We start from the raw sequence: 21,467 nt of genomic DNA on the forward strand, positions 1-21,467 counted from the left end.
CTGTGTTATCCTTTCCCTGAGGGCAATGAGTATATAATTCCCTGGCTCCAACTGCCTAAATTGGGGAGAAGGGTTACAGGTCACAGAGAAATTGCAGAAATAACAGTCAATATATCAGAATATAAAAGAAAGAGAATGCATGAGCCACCCACCATGTGCCAAGCGCTGCGCTAAATGCTTTAAATACATTATCTCATTTAATCCTCTTGACAACACTCTGAGGTAAGAAATAAGGAATTTGAGGCTATGAGAGATTATATAACTGTGACTACATGACTATAAACACTCCATTCAACTAGGTCCAAGATTATTCATTCAGCAAATATTTATCAAGCACTTACCATGTGTTAGTGTTCTAGGCATTGTGAAGAAGACAAAGTGTCTGGTTTTGTTTTGTTTTTAATTTTTTTAGAGCGGGGGAGGGAGGGAGAAAGAGAGGGAGAGAAACATCAATTTGTGGTTGCTTCACTCCTGTCCCCTGTTGGGGACCTGACCCACAACCCAGTCATTTGCCCTGACTGGGAATCAAACCGGCAACCCTTTGGTTTGCAGGTCAACACTCAGTCCACTGAGCCACACCAGCCAGAGCGAATGTTGATTTTGACTGGCATTTCCCTAATGACTAATGATGCCGGGCACATATTGGAAACCTAATGCCAAATACGGTGGTGTTAGACAGTGGGCCTTTGGGAGGTGACTAGGACATGAGGGTGGAGCCCTCATGAATGGCATTAGTGACTTTATAAAAGAGACCCTACAGAGCTCCCTAGCTCTTTCCAGCAAGTGAGGAGAGAGCAAGAAGTCAGCAGTCTGCAATCCTGAAGAGGGGCCTCACCCACCTATGCCGGCAACCTGATCTGGAACTTCTCAGCCTGCAGAACTGTGAGAAATAAATATCTGCTTATAAGATGCCCAGTCTGTCGTATCCTGTTGTAACAGCCCAAATGGATTAAGACAGTGGCCATCTGCAAGCCAATGAAAGAAGACTTAGGAGAACTCAGACTTGTGGACACCTTGATTGATCTTGGACTTCTTGTTTCTAGAAATGTGAAAAATAAATTTCTGTTGTTTAAGCCACCCAGTCTGTGGCATTTTGTTACGGCCACCATAACAAACACAGCCTTTTCTAAGGAAATGAAACTGTGCCACCCACTGCTGCCCCTGAATTTGTAGGAGGAACGCAAGTGGGCAGCTCTGCTCACAGCTCCTGACAAACATAGAAAACAGGAATATCACCCACCTCTCTTTGGCTAGTATGTCTATTTCCTAAGAATCTTAGATGAGCCAATTACAGGGGCCCTTATAAAGGAGAGGTGACTCTCTTTAAAAGGGATTGATGTTCCAGGCTTTGAACAAATCTTAACCTCTTTCTTCAAAACAGACATTTTTATGCAGGTGAAATTACCATGAAATTGTACTTTTAGTTTTGAAATTTTAATTTAGTACTGAAATTGTGATTTTCAGCCTAGAAGGAGAAAGTTAATAAAAAATGAAAATATGGTAGATATTTGTGGAGGAAAATGGGTGTGCATGAATATGGTATCTAATGAGTTTTCAGCCCTCTGCTGGAGGACTAGAGCAACCTGCTTGTCCATATCTCTGCCTCACTGAATTTGATGAACCTGCTGTCTGTCTCCCTAAGTCCCTACTGACTGGGCAAAGTAAAGAAGAGGTACTTTACTCATCTGGAGGGCATAGGAAACAGAGGCAGAGTTTAACTTCAATGCAATTGCACCTACTTTGTAAATTCTTGGATGAGAGTGCTGATGAGGGTGGCTGAACCAGAAATTGACTGAAGGAAATTTTGCTTTTTTTCAGTTGCATCCTGTGTGCAAAAAACAACATCCCTCAATCTATACTTATATACATATTTTCTGGATGAACTGGAAAGAGAAGCCATAATACCTGCTTCCTCTAAATCTGTAAAAAAAGAAAGAAAGAAAGAAAGAAAGAAAGAAAGAAAGAAAGAAAGAAAGAAAGAAGGAAGAAAGAAAGAAAGAAAGAAAGAAAGAAAGAAAGATTGGGATTGCAACCACAAACTCCACGTTTAACACGTCAGGAATAGATATAGGGTACAGATTAGAGGACAGTTTTAGGACTTCTCTGGGGCTGAAAGTAATCTTTCGTCAAATTCCTAGAGTTCATTAGATGATGTCCACAGATTCTTTTATTCAGTAAAACTTTTGACAAGCGCGTTCCAGGCATCAGTCTTTCCAACTAAACCATTCTAGAATTTAAAGTATTTCTGAGCAACTCTTCCGTGCGTTTAGTACTGAGTCCAGACATGTGAACCTCACTTCAGTTTTTGCAGCCCTGTCCTCCAGAGGTTCACAGCTATTGGGGAAAAAAAAAAAAGAGTGATGCTCCTGAAGCAAGTATGGAATGGTATAAGAGAGCAGATGATTAAATGTTAAAATATATTCCAGGGCCTAAATAGTCTCCTGGCCCAATGAGGTAACGCGAAAAGACAAAGGAAAGGACACCGCAGTGCCTCCACCTGCCAAATGCTGAGCGCGTTGCAGTGGTCAGGACTGGGCTACTCAAAGCGCTGGGACCTTGGGCCGAAGGGGCGGAGTCGGCGCGGCCCGGCGGGCGGGTGAGACTGCTCTCCCAGCTCCAGCCTCGCCCTGCTGCAGTCTCTTTAAGAAGCTGAGCCGCTAGTGGGCCGGCTGGCGTTCACGTGATTAGGCTGTGAGCACTTGATCGCGGAAGTGGTCCAGCCTCCGCCGGCGGGCGCGGGGTCCCCGGAGGACCGGCTTGCCCAGCAGCCGGTGGCCGGGATGGTGCACTTGTACAACCTGCACCCATTCGGGTCGCAGCAGGTGGTGCCCTGCAAGCTAGAGCCCGAGCGGTTCTGCGGCGGGGGCCCCGATGCGCTGTTCGTGGCGGCAGGCTGCAAGGTGGAGGCGTTCGCGGTGGCCGGCCAGGAGCTGTGCCAGCCTAGGTGCGCCTTTTCCACGCTGGGCCGGGTGCTGCACCTGGCCTACAGCGCAGCTGGTGAGTAATGACGGGGCTTCTGCTTGGGACCTCCAAACAGTGTCCCCACCATCAGCTGTTTGGGGGTTGGGGGGGAGGGTCTTCTGCTTCCGGAAACTTGCCGGATGGTCTCGCTTGGAGGGGTTGCGGATTACTGAAAAAATGCTGAGCTGAGTGGTTGTCATAGCAACCACTGGTGAGCTCCTGCTTCTAGCGGGTGGGGATGCTAAATGCTTCTCTCCTGCCCTACCAGAAAGACCTGTGGTTGGGTGGCTGGTTCCACTCAATCCAGACACTTAACAACAACAACAAAACCCAACAAAACAAAAACCTTTTAGTTTAGAAAATTTCCAGCACATACCAAAGTAAGGAGAATAGTATCTTGAATCCCCAGGTACTCTCAGCTTCAACAGTCAGGCCAACTCCTGGCCAGCCCTTTTACATCTATACCTTTATCTACTAACTGTCAATTTTTGAAGCTCATATTATATGCTGATTTTAAAGTCTGTATATGTGGAACTCTGGTCTTAGAACGCCCTCCATCCCCACCCCGACCCCCATCCTCTCCCCAAACGGTGTAGCAGCATCCACTACTGTTTTTCCACAAGAAAAGTGAAGTGTGTACCAAGGGGGCATTATGTGGGTGTGCGTATCTAACATTTAATCATAGGCACTTATTCAGATTGCACAAGGACTCACTTTAGGGTTATTCTGAGTTTAATTCCTCCTTTTCAGGAGAGGTGTAAATTGGAAGTATTTATAGTGGAACCATTGCCCTGCCATCCCCCCCCCCCCCTCCGTCCCCCAGGCGAAGTTCTTAGTAGTGAACTGCAGAGCATGAATCTGGAGGATTGATGATCTCCCTCTAATCCCTTCTCTGTCTACAGCTGTCTTGGTGTGAGTTCATAGAAACTTTTGGTTGTCAGTTTCTGTTAAAAAAAAAAAGTTGAATCACTAGATCAGTGATTTCCAGACACTTGGATTTTGTGGATTGGGAAAAGCTGTGGGGCTGCTATATATAGTACCTGTTTATTTTGCCAATTAAAGATACATGTTTTTAAAAAATGAATAACTCTTCTATTTACTGTCACCATTACTTATAAAAGGAAAAACACATAGCCCCAGATGTTGTATGTCTTTGTTTTATGACCTACTTACTACACTGTTATTGAAACCAGAATAGTTGGCGTTTGTGCTGCCTGTCACTACCAGAACCAATAGGTGGAGACAAGGATTGCATCCATCTTGATCTCGTTCAGTCCTCCTGGGGTACAAAGGTTGAATTGCTTGCAGGCTTCTTGGAGTCAGGTAGACATTTCTTGGTAGACATTTCTCTGTTAGGTCTGGGCATGCATTCCAGTTCCTGGAACAACCACTTTCTACATGCATCCATTAAACCTATCAACTATAACTAAAGCTAAAAATGTGAAACTCTTGAGTTCCCCTGTCATTATTAGTTTTTCTTTTTGACTAATGAAGACATCCACGGGGGCCTGCGCTGGTCCACATACCAGTTTGAAAACCATTTATTGGGCCTCTTAGTTCTCTTTAATCATAGGATTCTGATTTTGGTATTTCTTACAAAATCTTTTTCAGTCAGTTCACAGTATTCATAGTTTTCCCCATTCTACCTCCCTTTCAGGCACAGGAGTTCTTACCTTTAAGAGCTCTGTTGAGTGGCAAACTCATCAGTTTCAACTTTAGTGTGAACATGAGGGAGAGAGACAGAGACAGAAATACACTGTTTACATTATTTGCTCCATTCTTCCAAGTGGACATTTATTCCAGAATTGAAAGTGGCAGGCATTATGTAAACTTTAATCCTTCTTGTCTGTCAGTAGTGGTGATTCTGAGGATCCTTGGATAACACTGCTGATGCATAAGAATTAGCTGGGAGAGCTTCAAAAAATACGAGTGTCTTGACCACAATCTAGAGAACCAGTGTCAATTTCCTGGGGTGTGGCCCAGCATTGGGGTGACTCTAATATTTAGCCAGGAGTAAGAACCACTGACCTAGAGTCATACTGGCTGCTTTAGGCAGTGAGTAGGATGGTGACCTCACTAATGGGGACTTGAAAAACAAAGATGTTTTTATAATCCAGTTGCTGTCTTAAAGAAAATTCAGGAGTCTTGCGGAATGTATTAACATGGATCATGTAGCTCTAGGGTAACTTTCTGTCCTTAGCCTGAGCTTCAGCACTTAGGTACAGCTTTTATTAGTCTACTCATATCTAACTCCTAGCTATGCAATATCTGGATAACTTGTCTTCCATGTCTTGGCGTTTTCTTTTTGGTGTTCTTTCCTCCCACTTACAGTAACTTGGATGTGAGTATTTATGTTCTAGACACCCAGTGTCTTCCTCCGTAGCAAATCTCCCTGGTCAAAGATGGAACAAATTGCCCTGGCCTTGTAGCTCAGTTGGTTAGAACATCGTGGGGCAAATGTAGGTTTACAGTTCATATGGAGAGTCATACAATAATTAATAAATAATATGAGAATAAACTTTGTTTCAATTTTGACAGCTGTAAACCTACTTTTACCACACCCTGTATTTATTGTAAATATTTAGCAGGCCTCTTACCCAAGCAGTAAACATTTTAAGTTTTTTCTCTCTAATGGGGTGCTATTTTCCTTTTATGAGGTTTGGGGGTGTTAGGAAGAAAGTAGGTAGAAATTTTGAAGGACGAGGGTACCCTGACATCGTCATCATATAGAAACTTAATTTAGGCTTTGTGTGTGAAGGGAGGAAGAAGGGATGTGGGAACTCATTGCTCTGGAGGGAAGAAGGCCTGGTGGCTAGGGTTGAGTGATGTGTGGGAAGCTGGGCGCTTGTTTATAGGGTGTTGGGAAGTGGTGGGGCAGATGGGATAACCACATGGCTCTCATCACCTATCCTTTAGCACAGGTGTACTAAACCAGCTCTAGTCTGTTACCTCTCCCCATGTCCTACTCTCTGTCAACTTAAGTCATAGAACACATTTTGATGCATCATATGTTATTTCTGCCTTCTGATGTTCATTTTGCCAGTGGAGTGCTGTGCTTTCCTAAATCTGATATTAGTGTTAACTAGGTTTATGATCTTGTTATATAGAAGGAAAAGTTTACTTATTTAAAAAAAAAAATCAGTGACTCCTGGCTTAAGAGTAGATTTGAGAATTTTTTTTTTAATTTACAAGTAAAATAAAGGCCTGGGTGCATAATGTTATAAAAAATATAGTTCCTTTCTCATATAAAGGGCTATAATCTCCACAGAATCTTTTAGAATTATAACTCCTTTCTAACATTTTGAGATTCTCTAGACTTATGACTCATTTCTACATTTTGACAGACAGCATTTTTGGGGAATGAACATTGGCTTTGAGTTGACCAAATCCAAGTGTTAAGTCCCAGCTTTTCTTTGTTGCCTGTGTTGCCTTAGGCAAGGTACTTAGTTTGTCTGAGCTTCAGATTCCTGAGCTAGAAAAGGAGAAGGAGATATCTAAAGATCTGTTGTGAGGATTAATTGCGCCAACTCTCAAGCTCTGATCTTAAGGTTTATGAGTAGACACGCTTGGCAAGTTCTAGGTCATTGTTTATAAAACAAGTTATTAATTTGAAAACATACAAGACAGCATGTACACTAACTACAGTTTGCAGATTATATATAAATGGTTGATATATATAAACTAATAACGAAATAGGCATATATTTTTCAATGTATGAATAAAACACTTTTATTATAACTAAAAAAATACTTAGTTTTTTTTTTTAACTTTTAAAAAGATTTTATTTATTTATTTTCAGAGAGAGGGGAAGGGAGGGAAAAAGAGAGGGAGAGAATCAGCAGTCAGTTGCCTCTCACATGCCCCCAACTGGGGACTGGGCCAGCAACCCAGGCATGTGCCCAGACAGGGAGTCGAACCAGCGACCTTTCAGTTTGCAGGTCAGTGTTCAATCCACAGAGCCACACCAGACAGGGCAAAAAATGCTCTTAGTTTTAAAATTCACTTACTAACTTGAATATAACACCAGGCAACAAAAGAAAAAATAGACAAATTGGACTTCATCAAAATTAAGAATTATTGTGCATCAAAGGACACTATCAAAGAATTGAAAAAGCAGTCCACAGTATGGGAGAAAATATTTGCATGGCATGCATCTGATAGGACATTAATATCCAGAATATGTAATAACTCCTATAACTCAACAACAAAAAAGCAAACTAATTTAAAAAATAGGCAAAGGACTTGGTAGACATTTCTCCAAATGGTCAACAAGCACATGAAAACATGCTCAACATCACTAACCATTAAAGAAATGCAAATCAAAACTACAGTGAGATACCACTTCAAAACCATTAGAATGGCCATTATTTTAAAAAGTAGAAAATAACCATTGGTGAGGATATGGAGATTTTGGAACCCTTGTGCATTTCTGGTGGGATTATAAAATGGTAGAGAGCTGCTATGGAAAATGGTACGGTGGTTCCTCAAAAATTGAACATAATAATCATGTGATCCAGCAATTTCGCTTCTGGGTTTAGACACAAAATAATTGAAATCAGGGACTTTTACAGATATTTATACATCATTGTTCATAGAAGCAGTTTTCATAAGATTCAAGGTATGGAAGCAAACCCAAATGTCCATCAACAGATAAAAAGATAGACAGTATGGCATATGCATATCTTACCCTCATGTTCCTTATAACATTATTTATAATAGCCAAGACATGGAGACAACCTTATTTGATAAATAAACAAAATGTGGTATATGTGTACAGTAGAATATTCCGCCTTAAAAAGGACTGAAAACCTGACACATGCTGTAACACAAATGAACCTATAAAACATTTTGCTAAGTGAAGTAAGCCAGACACAAAAGGACAAATATTGTATGAGTGAGGTAATATGAGGTACCTAGGGTAGTCAAATTCCTAGAGACAGAAAGTAGAATAGTGGTTGCCAGAGTTAGCGTTAAGTGGAGGGAAGGAAGGGGAATTATTGTTTAATACAGAATTTTGGGGGAAAGATGAAAAAGCTCTGGAGAGGGATGGTGGTGATGGTTGTACAACAATGAGAACGTACTGAATGCCACTGAATTAATTGTACACTTAAAAATGATGAAAATAGTAAATTTTATGTTACATGTATTTTACCACAGTAAGGCTTTTAAAAAATGTATTTAATGAGGGAATTCTAGGAAGATGGAGGCCACAGGCATCTTTTTTTATATAAATATATAACTATTTATTTTGAATATTAGTTTTTAAATTATAAGCACTTAATTGCAATCACACTATGCATCAATATAAAGTAAAAATACTAAAATTTAGATACACACAATTTAAACTGCAAGTTTATTAATTGTTATATTGCCGTTTTTCTCCTTATGACTGTGTTACAGCGCAATAGGTAAACCTCACAGGTGAGACTGCCCCTTGGGCCCTCATCTGCGGATGGAATTAAACAGTGGATAGGCACGTAGATCCATTAGTAAGACCTAATGAGGCCTGTGTGAAATTGAACTGCAACGTGTTCAAACCATTCAAATAACAGGTTGTTTGTAATTCAATACTGTCAATACAACCAAGAATTTAGTTATATAAAGAGAATTTTCTTTTTTTAATAGTAAAAACTTGAGCTAACCCCATCACAACTTAGAAATACTGTTTTTCAAGTTTAGATCTGAAGTAACTCAGTACAACCATTTTTATCTTAAGGCTACTTCTCGTAAGGCTAATTAGTATCTTGAAGCCCAACATTTGGAGCCTGGCCTGGGGTTTACTTCTGGAATTTTCAGATGACCAGTTTTGAGTAAAACAGGAGCCTCCCTTATACCTGGGCCTTTGGGACAGACATGCAGCAAGTCATTAACTCTATGAATATCTTATGGAAAATATTACTAAAAGGAAAGGTGTTTTATGGTAGCAAGACATATGAAGACTTTTCTTAGATAAACCTGTTTTTATATAAGCAATCACCTCAGGCATCTTTTAACCCTAATTCTATCCAAACTGCTACTCTGGAGTAGAGTGAGCAAATATACTGAATCTGCAGAGGATATTTACACATACCACGAAGATCTCCAGGTAGAGAACAGAAAGGTGCAGCCTCCATCTTTCTGGCCAGAGCAACTAGTATCAGGAGAAGGCTTGCCTGTCTTGACCAATGGCTCATTTTGGAGGAGAAGGGGCCTTGGCCAACCCCACGAGCCTGCTGAAAGGGTCTGCAGCTGCTTGCTTCTGCATGTGCATACAGGAAGTCAGTAAACCAACAGAAGCCTTCCAATTTTAATTCATTGGAAAAGGGCTTGTTTACCTAATAATGTTAGCTTATAGTAAGTTCTGCATTTTAAAGAACCCAGACTTATCCTCCCCACCCACAAAGTTCTAAAGATTAAAAATTTAAACTAAAAAATTACTAAAATAGAATATCCAAGAGCATGTTTGTGTAATACGGAGGACATAGACTAATAAAGCAAGTTAGGAAACCCAGAAGTCAAGAAGGAAAAGAAATATATCTGACTACATAAAAATTGAATGGTAAAAGATGCCATAAATAAACAGAATAGTCATGCAATAGACTTTCAAAAACGATTTCCTGTTCATGACCGGCAAAGGATTAATGTCACTTTTACCCAGAGAACTGCTCTTCCTTAATAGGAAAAATCAAACAACCCAATAAAAAAGTGGATAACTTGAAGAAGAGAAATTATACATGGCTGATAAACAAGGAAAAAGATGGTCACCTTTGTAAGTGATCTGGAAAATATAAATTATAATAACCACGAGAGTCCATGTTTTCCTTATTACATCAAGTCAGTGCTAGTCAAGATGTGGGGAAACAGGCATGTCAAACAGGACTGTTGGCAACATGAATTTCTATTATGTAATTTTGATAGTAATCTGGCAGTATTTATTAAATTTTAAATGTACTTGCCCTTTAGCCCAACATTCTTACTTTTGGGAACCTAAACCATTGAAACAAAACCCCAGTAAATAAATATATAGGTATACGCCTATTATTACAGTGTGAAGTAAAGTATAGTGGTAACAAAAACTGGGAATATTTGAATGTATATTGATAGGGGACTTGTTGAATAAATTATGGCGCATATATTTGCAAGCTATCATGCAGATATTTGAAAGAATGTTACATTTCCACATATGGATCTGGAGGGAAAGATTCGTTGGTAATTTTTTAAAGTTGCAGAGTGTTAAATATATTTAGTGTGATTCCATTTTGGATATAAAAAAAAAAAAGGCAGAATACCACTCTGTGATCTATGTTTATATGAGAGAATGGTGTATAAGGGTACATGCCAAGCTGTGTGTTAACTTTGGCTTCTCACAGATTGGACTGCAGGGGAGAGAACATTATATTTTTTTATTTTATATCTCTTTATTCCTTTGACTTCTCACAACAAAAAGTAATCAAAAATGTACTTTGTAATTTAAAAAATCTAATAAAATCAACAGTTAAGGGGAAATTAACCAGGATTTAAATTTTACTTAATATGTACAACTTTATCTTATTTCTAAGAGCTGACATGAAGATGTGACTTCTGTGGGTAGAAGAGAGGTTGTAGTAAAAGTTCTGCTAATCACAGAGTTCTTTAATTTGTAGCTAATTTTACAATAACATCACACTGATACTACTAAACTCTTTATGTCAGGAGAGTTTTGTTGGAGCTGTAGCTTCAGAGCTACAGTAAACACTTAGAGCTATAAGTGTTTATAAGGAATAAAATGTAACATTTCTGTGTAAACTATGTGAATAATTAATGGGTATCTTAAGACATTAAAATGAAGATTGTATTTCAAGAACCTAAATGTCTAATGTTAGTTAAAAATATACCTAAGATTCTGTTACTTTGGGTTTTGTTCTAGTGAATCTTTAATTCAACCATTCACATTAGAATTCATTAATAATTCCTTTTCATGATCAAGGTAAGTGGTTGTTTCGAATTACAAATTCTAAGTATAATCTTATTTCCTCCTCAGGAGACTATTTGGTAGCAATTGAAGAGAAAAACAAAGCTACATTTCTACGTGCTTATGTGAACTGGAGAAGTAAGAGGACTGAAAACTCTCGAGTGTGCATCCGAATGGTTGGACATAATGTGGAGGCACCCTTCCGAGAAACCTTCAGGGACCAGATGTCTATTGTTGAAATGCCACTTTCTGAGGCCCCCTTGTGCATATCCTGTTGTCCTGTGAGAGGAGACCTTCTTGTTGGCTGTACAAATAAGTTAGTCTTATTTAGTTTGAAGTATCAGGTGATTAATGAAGAATTCTCAATATTGGATTTTGAACGTTCTTTAATTATACACATACATAATATTACTCCTGTTGAAATATCTTTCTGTGTTGGATATGTGGCTATCATGTCAGACCTGGAAGTCTTAATCCTAAAACTGGAATCAAACCCTAAAAATGGAGAGAGTGTTCACTACCATCCACATAATACCAACAGTCCGGTGAAAGAGGCAGAAGGTAAATGATGACTTTGCTTTCTTGTTTTAGGTTTAGAGAAAACCCTTACTTTGGGCAATCTCTGAAGCACTGTAGTATGTATACTGCCAAGTTGCATTATGTATAGATGTAGTTATTCCAGAAACATGGGATTCAGGTTTGTGATCTGGGTGCCTGTATCTTATTCTGTAGTATGCAAATGCATTTCAGTAATATTGTCAATAGAAATAATAGAACAAATGCTCAATGAGGAATTTATAGTCCTGGTCCTCATATTTACTTGTTGAATTGATCTTGGGTTTATGATGCTGTCTTTGAATTTCAGTGTTCTCATGTAAAAAATGAGGATGATAATGAATCCTGTTGTACTTGATCAGTTGTTGTGAGGAATAAATGAGCAAGTATTAAGACCTCAAAACCATAGTGCCTTGTTAATACATGATGTGTGTGTGTGCGCGCATAAGTAAAATTACTCTGTGTCTATTTAATTGGTAGGGGATGCTGTGAAATCTAATATTCATTGAAGTAGTATTTTGAGTTATTAAACTCCTTTCTTAACTCTTATTTTTTAAGGCATCAGTAATGAAACTTTGCAGCTTGAGTCAGATGATTTTGTTATCTGCCAAAAGCCCATGGAACTTCTTGGTGAAAAAAGTGAACAGTCTGGAGTATCTGTTACACTGGAGTCAACAGGAATAGATGATGAAAAAATGAAAAATTTCCATGTGCAGTATCTGCTCTATAGGTATTAGAAAGCTTTTTATTCATCAGCATTTAATATATATTTATCTGCTTCAAGTACATGGAAATTAGATCTCTCTCCCTCTCTGTCTTTTTAAATGCACAGACGTTTTGCTCCTGACATTTCGTCCTTTGCCTTGTCTGATGACATTAAGTTGCATTCACTTCAGCTGCTGCCCATTTACCAAACAGGTAAGTATGACCATGACACAGTGCAGCGGGGTGGAAAGGCCCTGGCTGGGAGGCTAGACTGCCATGGGTGACAGGTTAGATTCTTCTACTGAGTCTCCCTGTAGCCTCGAACAAGTTCCTTAGCAAATCCCTGTGAGCACTAGAAAGGGAAGTTGTATCTGCTAGAAGAAGCCATGGAGAGGACATAACAGACAAAAGCCATTTCTCTTTTTGAAAAACAGTCACTTGACCCAAAAGAGGAAATCAAAGCCCTGCTATAGCTGAGGTTTATCTGGATTCCACCTAGGTACTTGACAAAGTTCTTATGACGGCCTTGTGAGTAAGGCGAGAAATGGTAAACTCAAGGGAAATTTATTTAGAGCAGTGTTTTTCAGCCGTGCTGAATTTACTTGGATGCTTTTAAAAGTAGTGATGCCCAGGCTCTATGTGTTAGAGATTTCTGACTTAATTGGTCAGCTATGGAAACTAGGCATCAGTATTTTGAAAAGCTCCCCAGAATGAGCAGCCAAAATTGAGAATCAGCATTGGGTACTCTACTTAGTCCTGGCCTGTTTAACATCTTTAAATGTTGCCTAGAGAAAGATACATTATTTTGATTAAATGCGTTTATGATCTTCACTTACTTTTGTACTTGTTTCAGTATACATTTATTGAGTACCTGCTTTGTTGGGTATGGTGCTGAATACTAGCGAACCAAAAGCAAAAGTAGGCAAAGTACTTACACTCATGGAACTTATAGCTCCATGGGGAAGGTAGATGATTATTAATTGAATAATCACAAAAAGGAGGACACAGTTACACACTGAAATGAGTGTTCAGAGGGGGTAAATAACCTGCTTTGAAAGCCTGTAACGAAAGATCCTGACCTGGTGGTCAAGTAAGTCTCCTTGAGAAAGAGGATCTGAAGAGTGAAATGGCCCTGGTTTGGGGCGGAAGCAGCAGCAAAGGTCTGTGGCAGGGAGTGAATCTTGTCTGAGAAACTAAAAGAGGCAAGACTGGGAGAGTTTAGCGAGGGAGAGGGAGATGTGAGATAAGGCTGAGGACCAGACAGGGCCTGTAGCCATGTTAGGCCAGCTCTTTATCCAGTGGCTTCCTGTAGCACTTGGGATAAAATCCCACATTATTTCCATGGCCTACATGACCCTGATTCTGGGCTTGTTCCACTCACCCCTCTTACTGTTCTTCATCAAATTGGCCTTTCCCTCTCCCTTAGATATGCAGAATATACTCTTTCTTTAAATTTTTTTTAAATTTATTTTTTAGTGAGAGAGCAGGGAAAGGAGAGACAGAGAAACATGGATTTGTTGTTCCTCTTATTTATGCATTCATTGGTTTATTCTTATATATGCCCTGAGTGGGATCGAACCTATAACCTTGACATGTTGGTCATGGGCTTGATCTAAATAATTGAGCTACCTGGACAGGGCCAACAACATTCTTGTATAAAACCTGTTACTTACTCTTCAAGCATTGAGAATGTATTTTCCTCAGATCTTTCATGACTGGTGTCTTTGAGTCATTCAACTCACAGCTTAAATGTTACCTCACCACAGAGGACTTCCCTGACATCTCAATTTAAAATATTCCCACTCTGCATACTACACAGTTTGTTTATTCTTCACTCCAGTCCCCATTATTATAATGAATGTAATTACCTTGTCTTGTGCACTGTTGTAACCCCAGAACCAAGAACAGTGGCACTTAGTAGGTATCTGATGAATATTTACTTAATAGGCAAGTGGAATCATAGTGCATGTTTGAATTGGGCCCAAAGAGATGATTAGAGCTTCTAGAAGATGGACATTTTAGTGAGATATTACATAAGAAGAACCAACATGTACAAGGTATAAAAGCATTATATGTTTGGAGATCATCGAGCACTTCTGTTTGACTAGAGCACAGATACGTGTAGGAAAGAAGAGGTAGAAAAAGCTGTATAGGTTGCTCTGGTCCAATTATGGAGAATGGAGAATTGGATTCTCTTCTGTTATTAATGGGTGTCCTTGAAGAGTATCAGTCAGAGCTATTCTTTAAAAAAACAACAACTTCTGATTATTAAAAATTTCAGGCACATAGATGTAGAGAGAACCACATCCCGTATACCCATCACAAGCTTCAGGTGTTGCCTCGTGACCGCTCTCTGCCCCATGCCAGATTATTTTGTTGCAAATTCCAGAGTTTATACTGTGGATTGTTTTATTTAAAAAACTCAAAATATCATTTCATGTTCTTTAAAAAATTCATTGATATCATCAAATATCGAGTCAGTGTTCAGATTTCTCTGGTTGTCTATAAAATTTTTTTCTGTCCCCACTGATGTAGCTCAGTTGGCTGGGCATCATCCTGCAAAGCAAAAGGGTTTCGGGGTTCATTTGCTGGTCAGGGCACATGGTTGGGTTGTAGGTTTGGTCCCTATTTGGGGTGCATGCAGGAGGCAGCTGATTGATGTTTTTCTCTCACATAGATATGTCTCTCCCTCTCTTTCTCCCTCCCTTCCCCTCTCTAAAAATAAATAAAATCTTAAAAAATAAGTAAAATTTTTTTCTTTAATTAATTGGTTTGGATCAGATTCCAAGTAAGGTTCATACATTGCAACTGGTTGCTGTGTCTTTAAAGGCTCTTTTACTATGTAGGTTCTCCTTCCCTCTTTCTCTTTTCCTTGCAATTTGTTTAGCAAGAAACTGGACTAACAACTGTAGAATTACCCACAATCTGACTTTTGATAATTGGCTCCCCCAGTGTCATTTAACATATTCCTGTATCCTCTGTATTTCCCTGTGATTTGCCAGTTCTGTCTCAGCTACACTTTTCAGCACGGCAGCCGTTAGTCAAATGTTGCTTTTGAGCACTTGAAATGTGACTAGTCTAAATTGAAATACACTGTAAGTGTCAAATTCACACTATATCTTGAGGACTTACCAACAACAACAAAGTAAAGAATATAAAATATCTCATTAATTTTTGTTGATTGCTTGTTGAAATGGTAATATTTTGGTTATGTTGTTACAATGTATTAAAATTTTTCCTATTTTTACAGTTGTAAATGTGGTTACTAGAGAACTTTAAATTACACATGTGGCTCACATTGCATTTCTGTTGATGGTGCAAGTCTAGACTTAGTCTTGATCAGGTTATTATTATTAAGTAACCCAAGTAGGGTTGAGTTCTGTTGAAAGGTACATAGTATTAAGTTGATTTTTTTTGTAATGTTAATAGCCATTATAGGTAATGATTATTACCTAGATCTCTTCATTTATTAGGGGTTAAAACATGGTGATATTCTAATTATATCACTATCTTATGATTTCTTACTGGCATTCTTCTGTAAAGAGCAACTTCTCCTAAACAACTGATAGACTTTTTTTGCCAGAAAAGTCAAGATACTGCTTGCCTTTATTTACTGGTTTTATGTTCTTACTTTTTTTTTCATACAGGTTCTCCTACTTCTGAGAGAATAAATTTGTCTCAGGAAAAAGAATTGCTGAGTCTCTTCTGTTTTTTCTCATTACCTCACGTGGGTTACCTCTACTTGGTGGTCAAATCGGTTGAATTAATGTCAATTTACCAATACTCTGAGAAGTGTCACCAGGCAGTGCTCACCCCACAATTTTTGCATGTCATCACAAGGTATGTTATAGTGTCACTTGCTGGCCTTTGAGTCACTTATTTTTCTGTCAGTTCTTGAGGTGCTTCCCAAATCTTTCAGTGAGAATTGTGAACCAGTACATAGCACTGTAAATTAATGTATACATCTGTCTTTTGATGGCCCATTGCTGACTTTTTAATGTCATTGATTTAGATTCTGGTTTTGCTTTTGCTTCATTTTCTTAGACTGGATGGAGAATAGTTGTAAGAAAGAATGGGGTTCTCCATGAGGGAAGATTTTCATAGGGAATTATAGTGAAAAGTCAGTGGGGCCACTCAGGGCATCTCTAGATTTCTTTTTCTAATTTTTTTATCACTGCTATTATATCCTTGATGTATGAATTGAATTATCTTATAATGGTATAAAACTGTAAAGGGGCCAAAAAGACCATCTGATTTTACTTTCTGACTGGTACAGATGGGGAAATAGTCCAGAGGTTGGGATTGGTCAAGGTCATGTTGCAGTTGGTGGCAGATGTCTTCTGAGTTGCCATACCCTGGTATGCTGGCATGTAAACTGGGGTCCTGAGCAGGACTTGGACCTCATTTCCTTTTATCTCAGCAGTAAGTGATGCTTTCGGTTCTATTTCCTGTTTTTTTGAGCTGCGATTATGTGCTAGGCATTTGCATTGGGCCCTCTGGCCAAGCAACAGTGAGTAAGGTACACCATCTGCTTCCTAAAGCAACGACAAAAGAGGGGGCCAGAGACACACAGACAGGGCACAAACACTAGGAGATTTGTGAAAAATGTCTTAAGACTTCATGAAAGTGGTCTGGGCCCTGGGAGGAGAGAAATTACTTCTGGCTGAGTCATGTGGCAAAGTTTTTCATGTCTGAAGTGGGTCCTGAAAGCTAGAGTTTGACAGATGGAGATTGGAAGAGAAGGGCATTATGGAGGAGACTATAAACAAAGGCTATGTCACACAGTTTTACAGGAGCAAACAATAATTAATTGTATTGTTAAATTATTTTTTTAAAAGGACAGTTATTTTTTTTTAAATTGTGGTATTGTCAGAATCTCCAGCAAGTGCTAGAGTATATTTCAAACAGTATAGGACCCACCTGTGGATTTGATGCCCACTCCTAGGGTGGGTGCTCCTCACTCCCTGGCCGCTCCCTGATGTAAGGAGAAACGCTATTGTATTGTTTCTTAAGTGGACATTGTGGAGGTAGATAGTTTTCTCAGTTTCCAAAGTGTGTAGTAATGTTCCTTAGAAATGAAGAAGCTTAAATACAGCTCAGGTTTTGACCAAATGAAACTGACCTATCATTAGGGAGACTTCTGGTCAAGATGGAGGCATAGGTAGATACGCTTTGCCTCCTTGCACAACCACAAGAAGGATCACAACTAATTTGGAAATGAAAAACACCCAGAACTGCCAGAAAATTGAACTGTATGGAAGTCTGTCAATCAAAGATTAAAAGAAGCTGTATTTATCCAGATGGGTAGGAGGGGTGGAGAGAATGCAGTATGGCTGTGGCGGTAGTCAGCAGAACAGGCAGTCCCACGTTCACATGTGGTGGATAAAAATCAGGGGGACACCTTGTGAATGAGCGATCCCAGTCCCAGGCCAGACCGCATGATCTAGGATTACAGTGCTAGGAAAAATAAAGCCTCATAACTACTGGCTGTGAGAACCAGCTGGGGTTGGGGTGGTGGGAGAAACTGCCAGTTTCTCAGGGTATCCCACAATATACACTAACCCACCCACTGTGGGAACCACAACCAGGACAGCAGCTTCAGGGGTGCCAGTCACATACGGGAAGTGGGTGAAGTAACTGGAAATGGGGCAAGTTCCAGGTAAGCTCCCAGAAGTCAGCCAGCAGTGGCATTGGCTCCTCTTTAACCCTTCCCCACACACGGAGCCACAAAGCAGTGAGGCAGGCTGCAAACTCTGGCAAATACTCAAGGCTTCACCTCATACAACTTAACAAGTGCTCTAAGACAGGGTTTCTGAGGTGCTCTACTTACTACACACACAGGGAGGCTGCCAAATTGAGGAGACAAAGAAATATGGCCTAAATGAAGAAACAGAACAGAACCCCAGAAAAAGAACTAAGCAATTTGGAGATAGCCAACCTATCAGACTTAGATATCAAAACACTGGTGATTAGGATGCTCAGAGATCTCAATGAATATGGCAAAAGCGTAAGGGAAGAAATGAAGGCTACATTAAATGAAATAAAAATCCACAGGAAACCAACAGTGAAGGAAAGGAAGCTGGGGTACAAATCAACAATATGGAACATGAAGAAGAAATAAACATTCAACCAGAACAAAATGAAGAAACAAGAATTCAAAAAAAAAAAAACGAGGAAAGTTTAAGGGGACTCTGGGACATCTCTGAAAGGGCCAACATCTGAATCATAGGAATGCAAGGAGAAGAAGATGAGCAAGAACTTGAAAACTTACTTGAAAAAATAATGAAAGAAAACTTCCCCAATTTCTTGAAAGAAATAGACACACAAGTTCAGGAAGCACAGAGAGTCCCAGACAAGTTCGACCCAAAGAGGACCACACCAAGACACACTGTAATTAAAGAGGTTAAAGATAAAGAGAAAATCTTAAAAGCAGCAGGAGAAAGGCAGAGAGTTATCGACAAAGGAGTTCCTTTAAGACTGTCAGCTGATTTCTCAAAAGAAACTTTGCAGGCAAGAGGGGACTGGCAAGAAGTATTTAAAATGATGAAAAGCAAGGACCTACAACCAAGATTACCCTCTCCAGTAAAGCTATCACTTAGAATTGAAGGGCAGATAGAGTGCTTCCCAGACAAGGTAAGCTAAAGGAGTTCACCATTACAAAGCCATTATTATATGAAATGTTAAAGGGATTTATCTAATAAAAAGAAGATCAAAACTATGAACATTAAAATGACAACAAACACAACTATCAACAACTGAATCTAGAAAACAAAAACAGCAAACCAATAATTACAACAGGAACAGAGTTGCTGAAATGGAGAACATTTGGAGGGTTATCAGCTGGGAGGGGGAAGGGGGGAAATAGGGGGAAAGGTACAGAGAATAAGCAGCAAAATTGGTAGGTACAAAATAGAGGGATGTTAAGAATAATATAGGAAATGGAGAATCCAAAGCACTTATATGCATGACCCATGGACATGAACTAAAGAGAGAAGATTGCTGGAGGGCAGGGAGGGACCGGATTGAGGGGGGGCAAAGAGGGAAAAACTGGGACAACTGTAATAGCATAACCATTAAAATATACTGAAAAAAGTAAATAAAAAGAAAGGGATATGATGGGGGCATTGCTTTAGGAAAATTAATGCTCCCGGACATTATGGAGGATAGATTGAATGTAGACAAATAAGCTGTTAAAGTGGTTCAGATAAGGATAATGAAGGACTGTATGAGGGCGGAGCAGTAGCAATGAGAGAAGAAGGAAGAATGGGTGGTAGAGGCTTCGGCAAGAGAATTAAAAGGCTGGATGCCAGATGGAATTACAGGAATGGAGGAGGCATGAAAAACCCCATGAATTTTGAGCCTGTAATTTGGAAGAATGGAGGCTTGTGTAGTGTGGGGCAAAGGAGAATTTTGGTTTATCACATTTGAGTTTGAGGTGCTTAGAGAATATCAAGAGGAAATATTGAGTAGGCTTTTGGACACATAGAAGTAAAAATTAGGGAAGAGAGGAAAACTTAGATGTTTTATTATGATGAAAAAAGCTGATTATTAAAGTAGTGAGCATGATGACTTTTAAGAGTGTGCAGCAGAGAAAAGTAGTTGAACTAAAACTCTGGCGAAGGTCCTATTTAGGAAGTGAGCGGAGGAAGAGAAGGATCTTCAAGGATGTAGAACCTACGAAACCGTAGCATCTCAGAAACCAAGGTCAAAAATAGAGGGAGAAAGAAGGAATAAATATTAATTTCTGTCCCCAAATATTGATGCCAAGGACTATCCATCTTTTCTCCATGTTATTGCACAGATGTACAGGACACTGAGAATTTAGTGAGTGGACCCTCTAAATGTATGTCTCCCGCCCCTTTAAGTATAAGTCATGTGTTCTTGCAGACCAATATGTTTATATACACTAAAAAAAGCAATGCATTTTTTTGAAGACTCTAAGAACAATATAAAATTATGTAAAATGTTGCCCTTATAGAAATACATAAATGGGAAAGCCCTCTACCCTCAATCCTACTCCTGAGAGTCAACTATGTCAACAATTGGTGTATATTCATCTTTTTTTTTTTTAAAAAAAACCAATACATGTACTACTATGATTTGTTTTTTACAGAAGTAGATCATATATATCCATTGTTCATCAACTTGCTGCTTTACCTAGCAGCATATTCTGGACATCTTTCCTGGCCAGCACATTTCAGTTCACTTTATTCTGTCATATTGCTCCTTTGTATTCCAACAATAGCCAACAACTGCATTACTGGAAGTGGAGGTAGGTCAGAGGGGCCCACCTTTTCACCTCTAGACCCTAATGGTCATTAACTACTTTCACCTGTCATTCTAGTCCCCACTACAGGTGCTGTTTTGCTCACTATCTCTAAGTTTCTTCCAGTCATTTAAATTCCTGAGGATGCTCTCTACTCCATATTTGTAAGTGGTGGTACTGTTGTCCTGACTTCAGAGGTCATGCCCTAGAACTTTGTGGAAATGGACAGAGGTGGCAGTTGGCTGAGACTGAAGTGGAAGCCCCAGCTTACAGATGGAGAGAGGCCTGACTGATGCCTCTGAGCTACATTGTGCAAAGTCTCCCAACTGGGCAGGTGTCAGAATACCTTTCTTGCTAAAGAGTATTTCTTCTATTTTAAGATTGTTGTTAGGTTTGCTTTAGTCCTTTGCTTTTTTATGTTAACAGAGTTCATTTTTACTTCTCCTACTTTTTAATTTGTTTTTAAAAGTCATTCCTGTGAATTCTCTGCAAGATGGGTTTTGTTGCAGTTTTTACGTTAACTGTTTTTAATGTCAGTATTGCTGTGTTAACTTATCCACCAGTCAGCAGGCATCTATTGTACACTTACTGTTGGGTTCCTAGGTCGTTTTACTGTACCAAAGGAAGCAGTCCAGGGTTGTGGAAAGAGATAGAAGAGTGTGAGGAGTGAGGAGACCTGGGATCTAATTTGGTTCTATTCTCCAGAGAGGCCTTGGGCCAGTCACAAACCTTCTGTGCCCTAATCTAAAACAAGATGCTGGAGTAGCTAACTCTGAAGATTCTGTCAGACAGTCTCTGATTTTCTGTTCTGCCATTGGATTTGTGTTTTGTGTTGATTTGTGTTCTGCATCATCTAAGTATGTTGTCCAGTATAATCCAAGCTCAGTTTCATCCTGGGATGAGTGGGATAGATATAATAAAGAATCTGTGTTCTAATCTGGGCTTTGATAGTGAACTCTTTGTACCTTGGACTGATTCTGGGGGCATCATCTATCTGTCAAATGAGGGTACTGACCCAGATCCTTGGTTCTACACATAGACTTGCAGAAT

General features: G+C 39.4%; 1 protein-coding gene across 2 annotated transcripts in view; it reads left to right on the forward strand.

Annotated features, from left to right (window-relative positions):
* The first annotated feature begins 2,688 nt into the window (after positions 1–2,688).
* HPS3 (HPS3 biogenesis of lysosomal organelles complex 2 subunit 1) overlaps positions 2,689–21,467 on the forward strand; it is a 41,026-nt gene continuing 22,247 nt past the window's right edge. For both annotated transcript variants that reach the window (XR_008530116.1, XM_054585188.1), the window contains exons 1-5: positions 2,689–2,997; positions 10,961–11,452; positions 12,005–12,176; positions 12,279–12,364; positions 15,799–15,991. Coding sequence is in view for 1 of the 2 variants with exons in the window: in XM_054585188.1 (XP_054441163.1) it covers positions 2,781–2,997; positions 10,961–11,452; positions 12,005–12,176; positions 12,279–12,364; positions 15,799–15,991 (1,160 nt within the window). In the remaining variant the exon portion in view is untranslated. The remainder of the gene's footprint in view (positions 2,998–10,960; positions 11,453–12,004; positions 12,177–12,278; positions 12,365–15,798; positions 15,992–21,467) is intronic.

The sequence above is a fragment of the Pteronotus mesoamericanus genome, unplaced genomic scaffold, assembly GCF_021234165.1.
Source record: "Pteronotus mesoamericanus isolate MK-2021 breed Mesoamerican mustached bat unplaced genomic scaffold, CSHL_Meso_final contig_82, whole genome shotgun sequence".
Taxonomy (NCBI): Eukaryota; Metazoa; Chordata; class Mammalia; order Chiroptera; family Mormoopidae; genus Pteronotus; species Pteronotus mesoamericanus.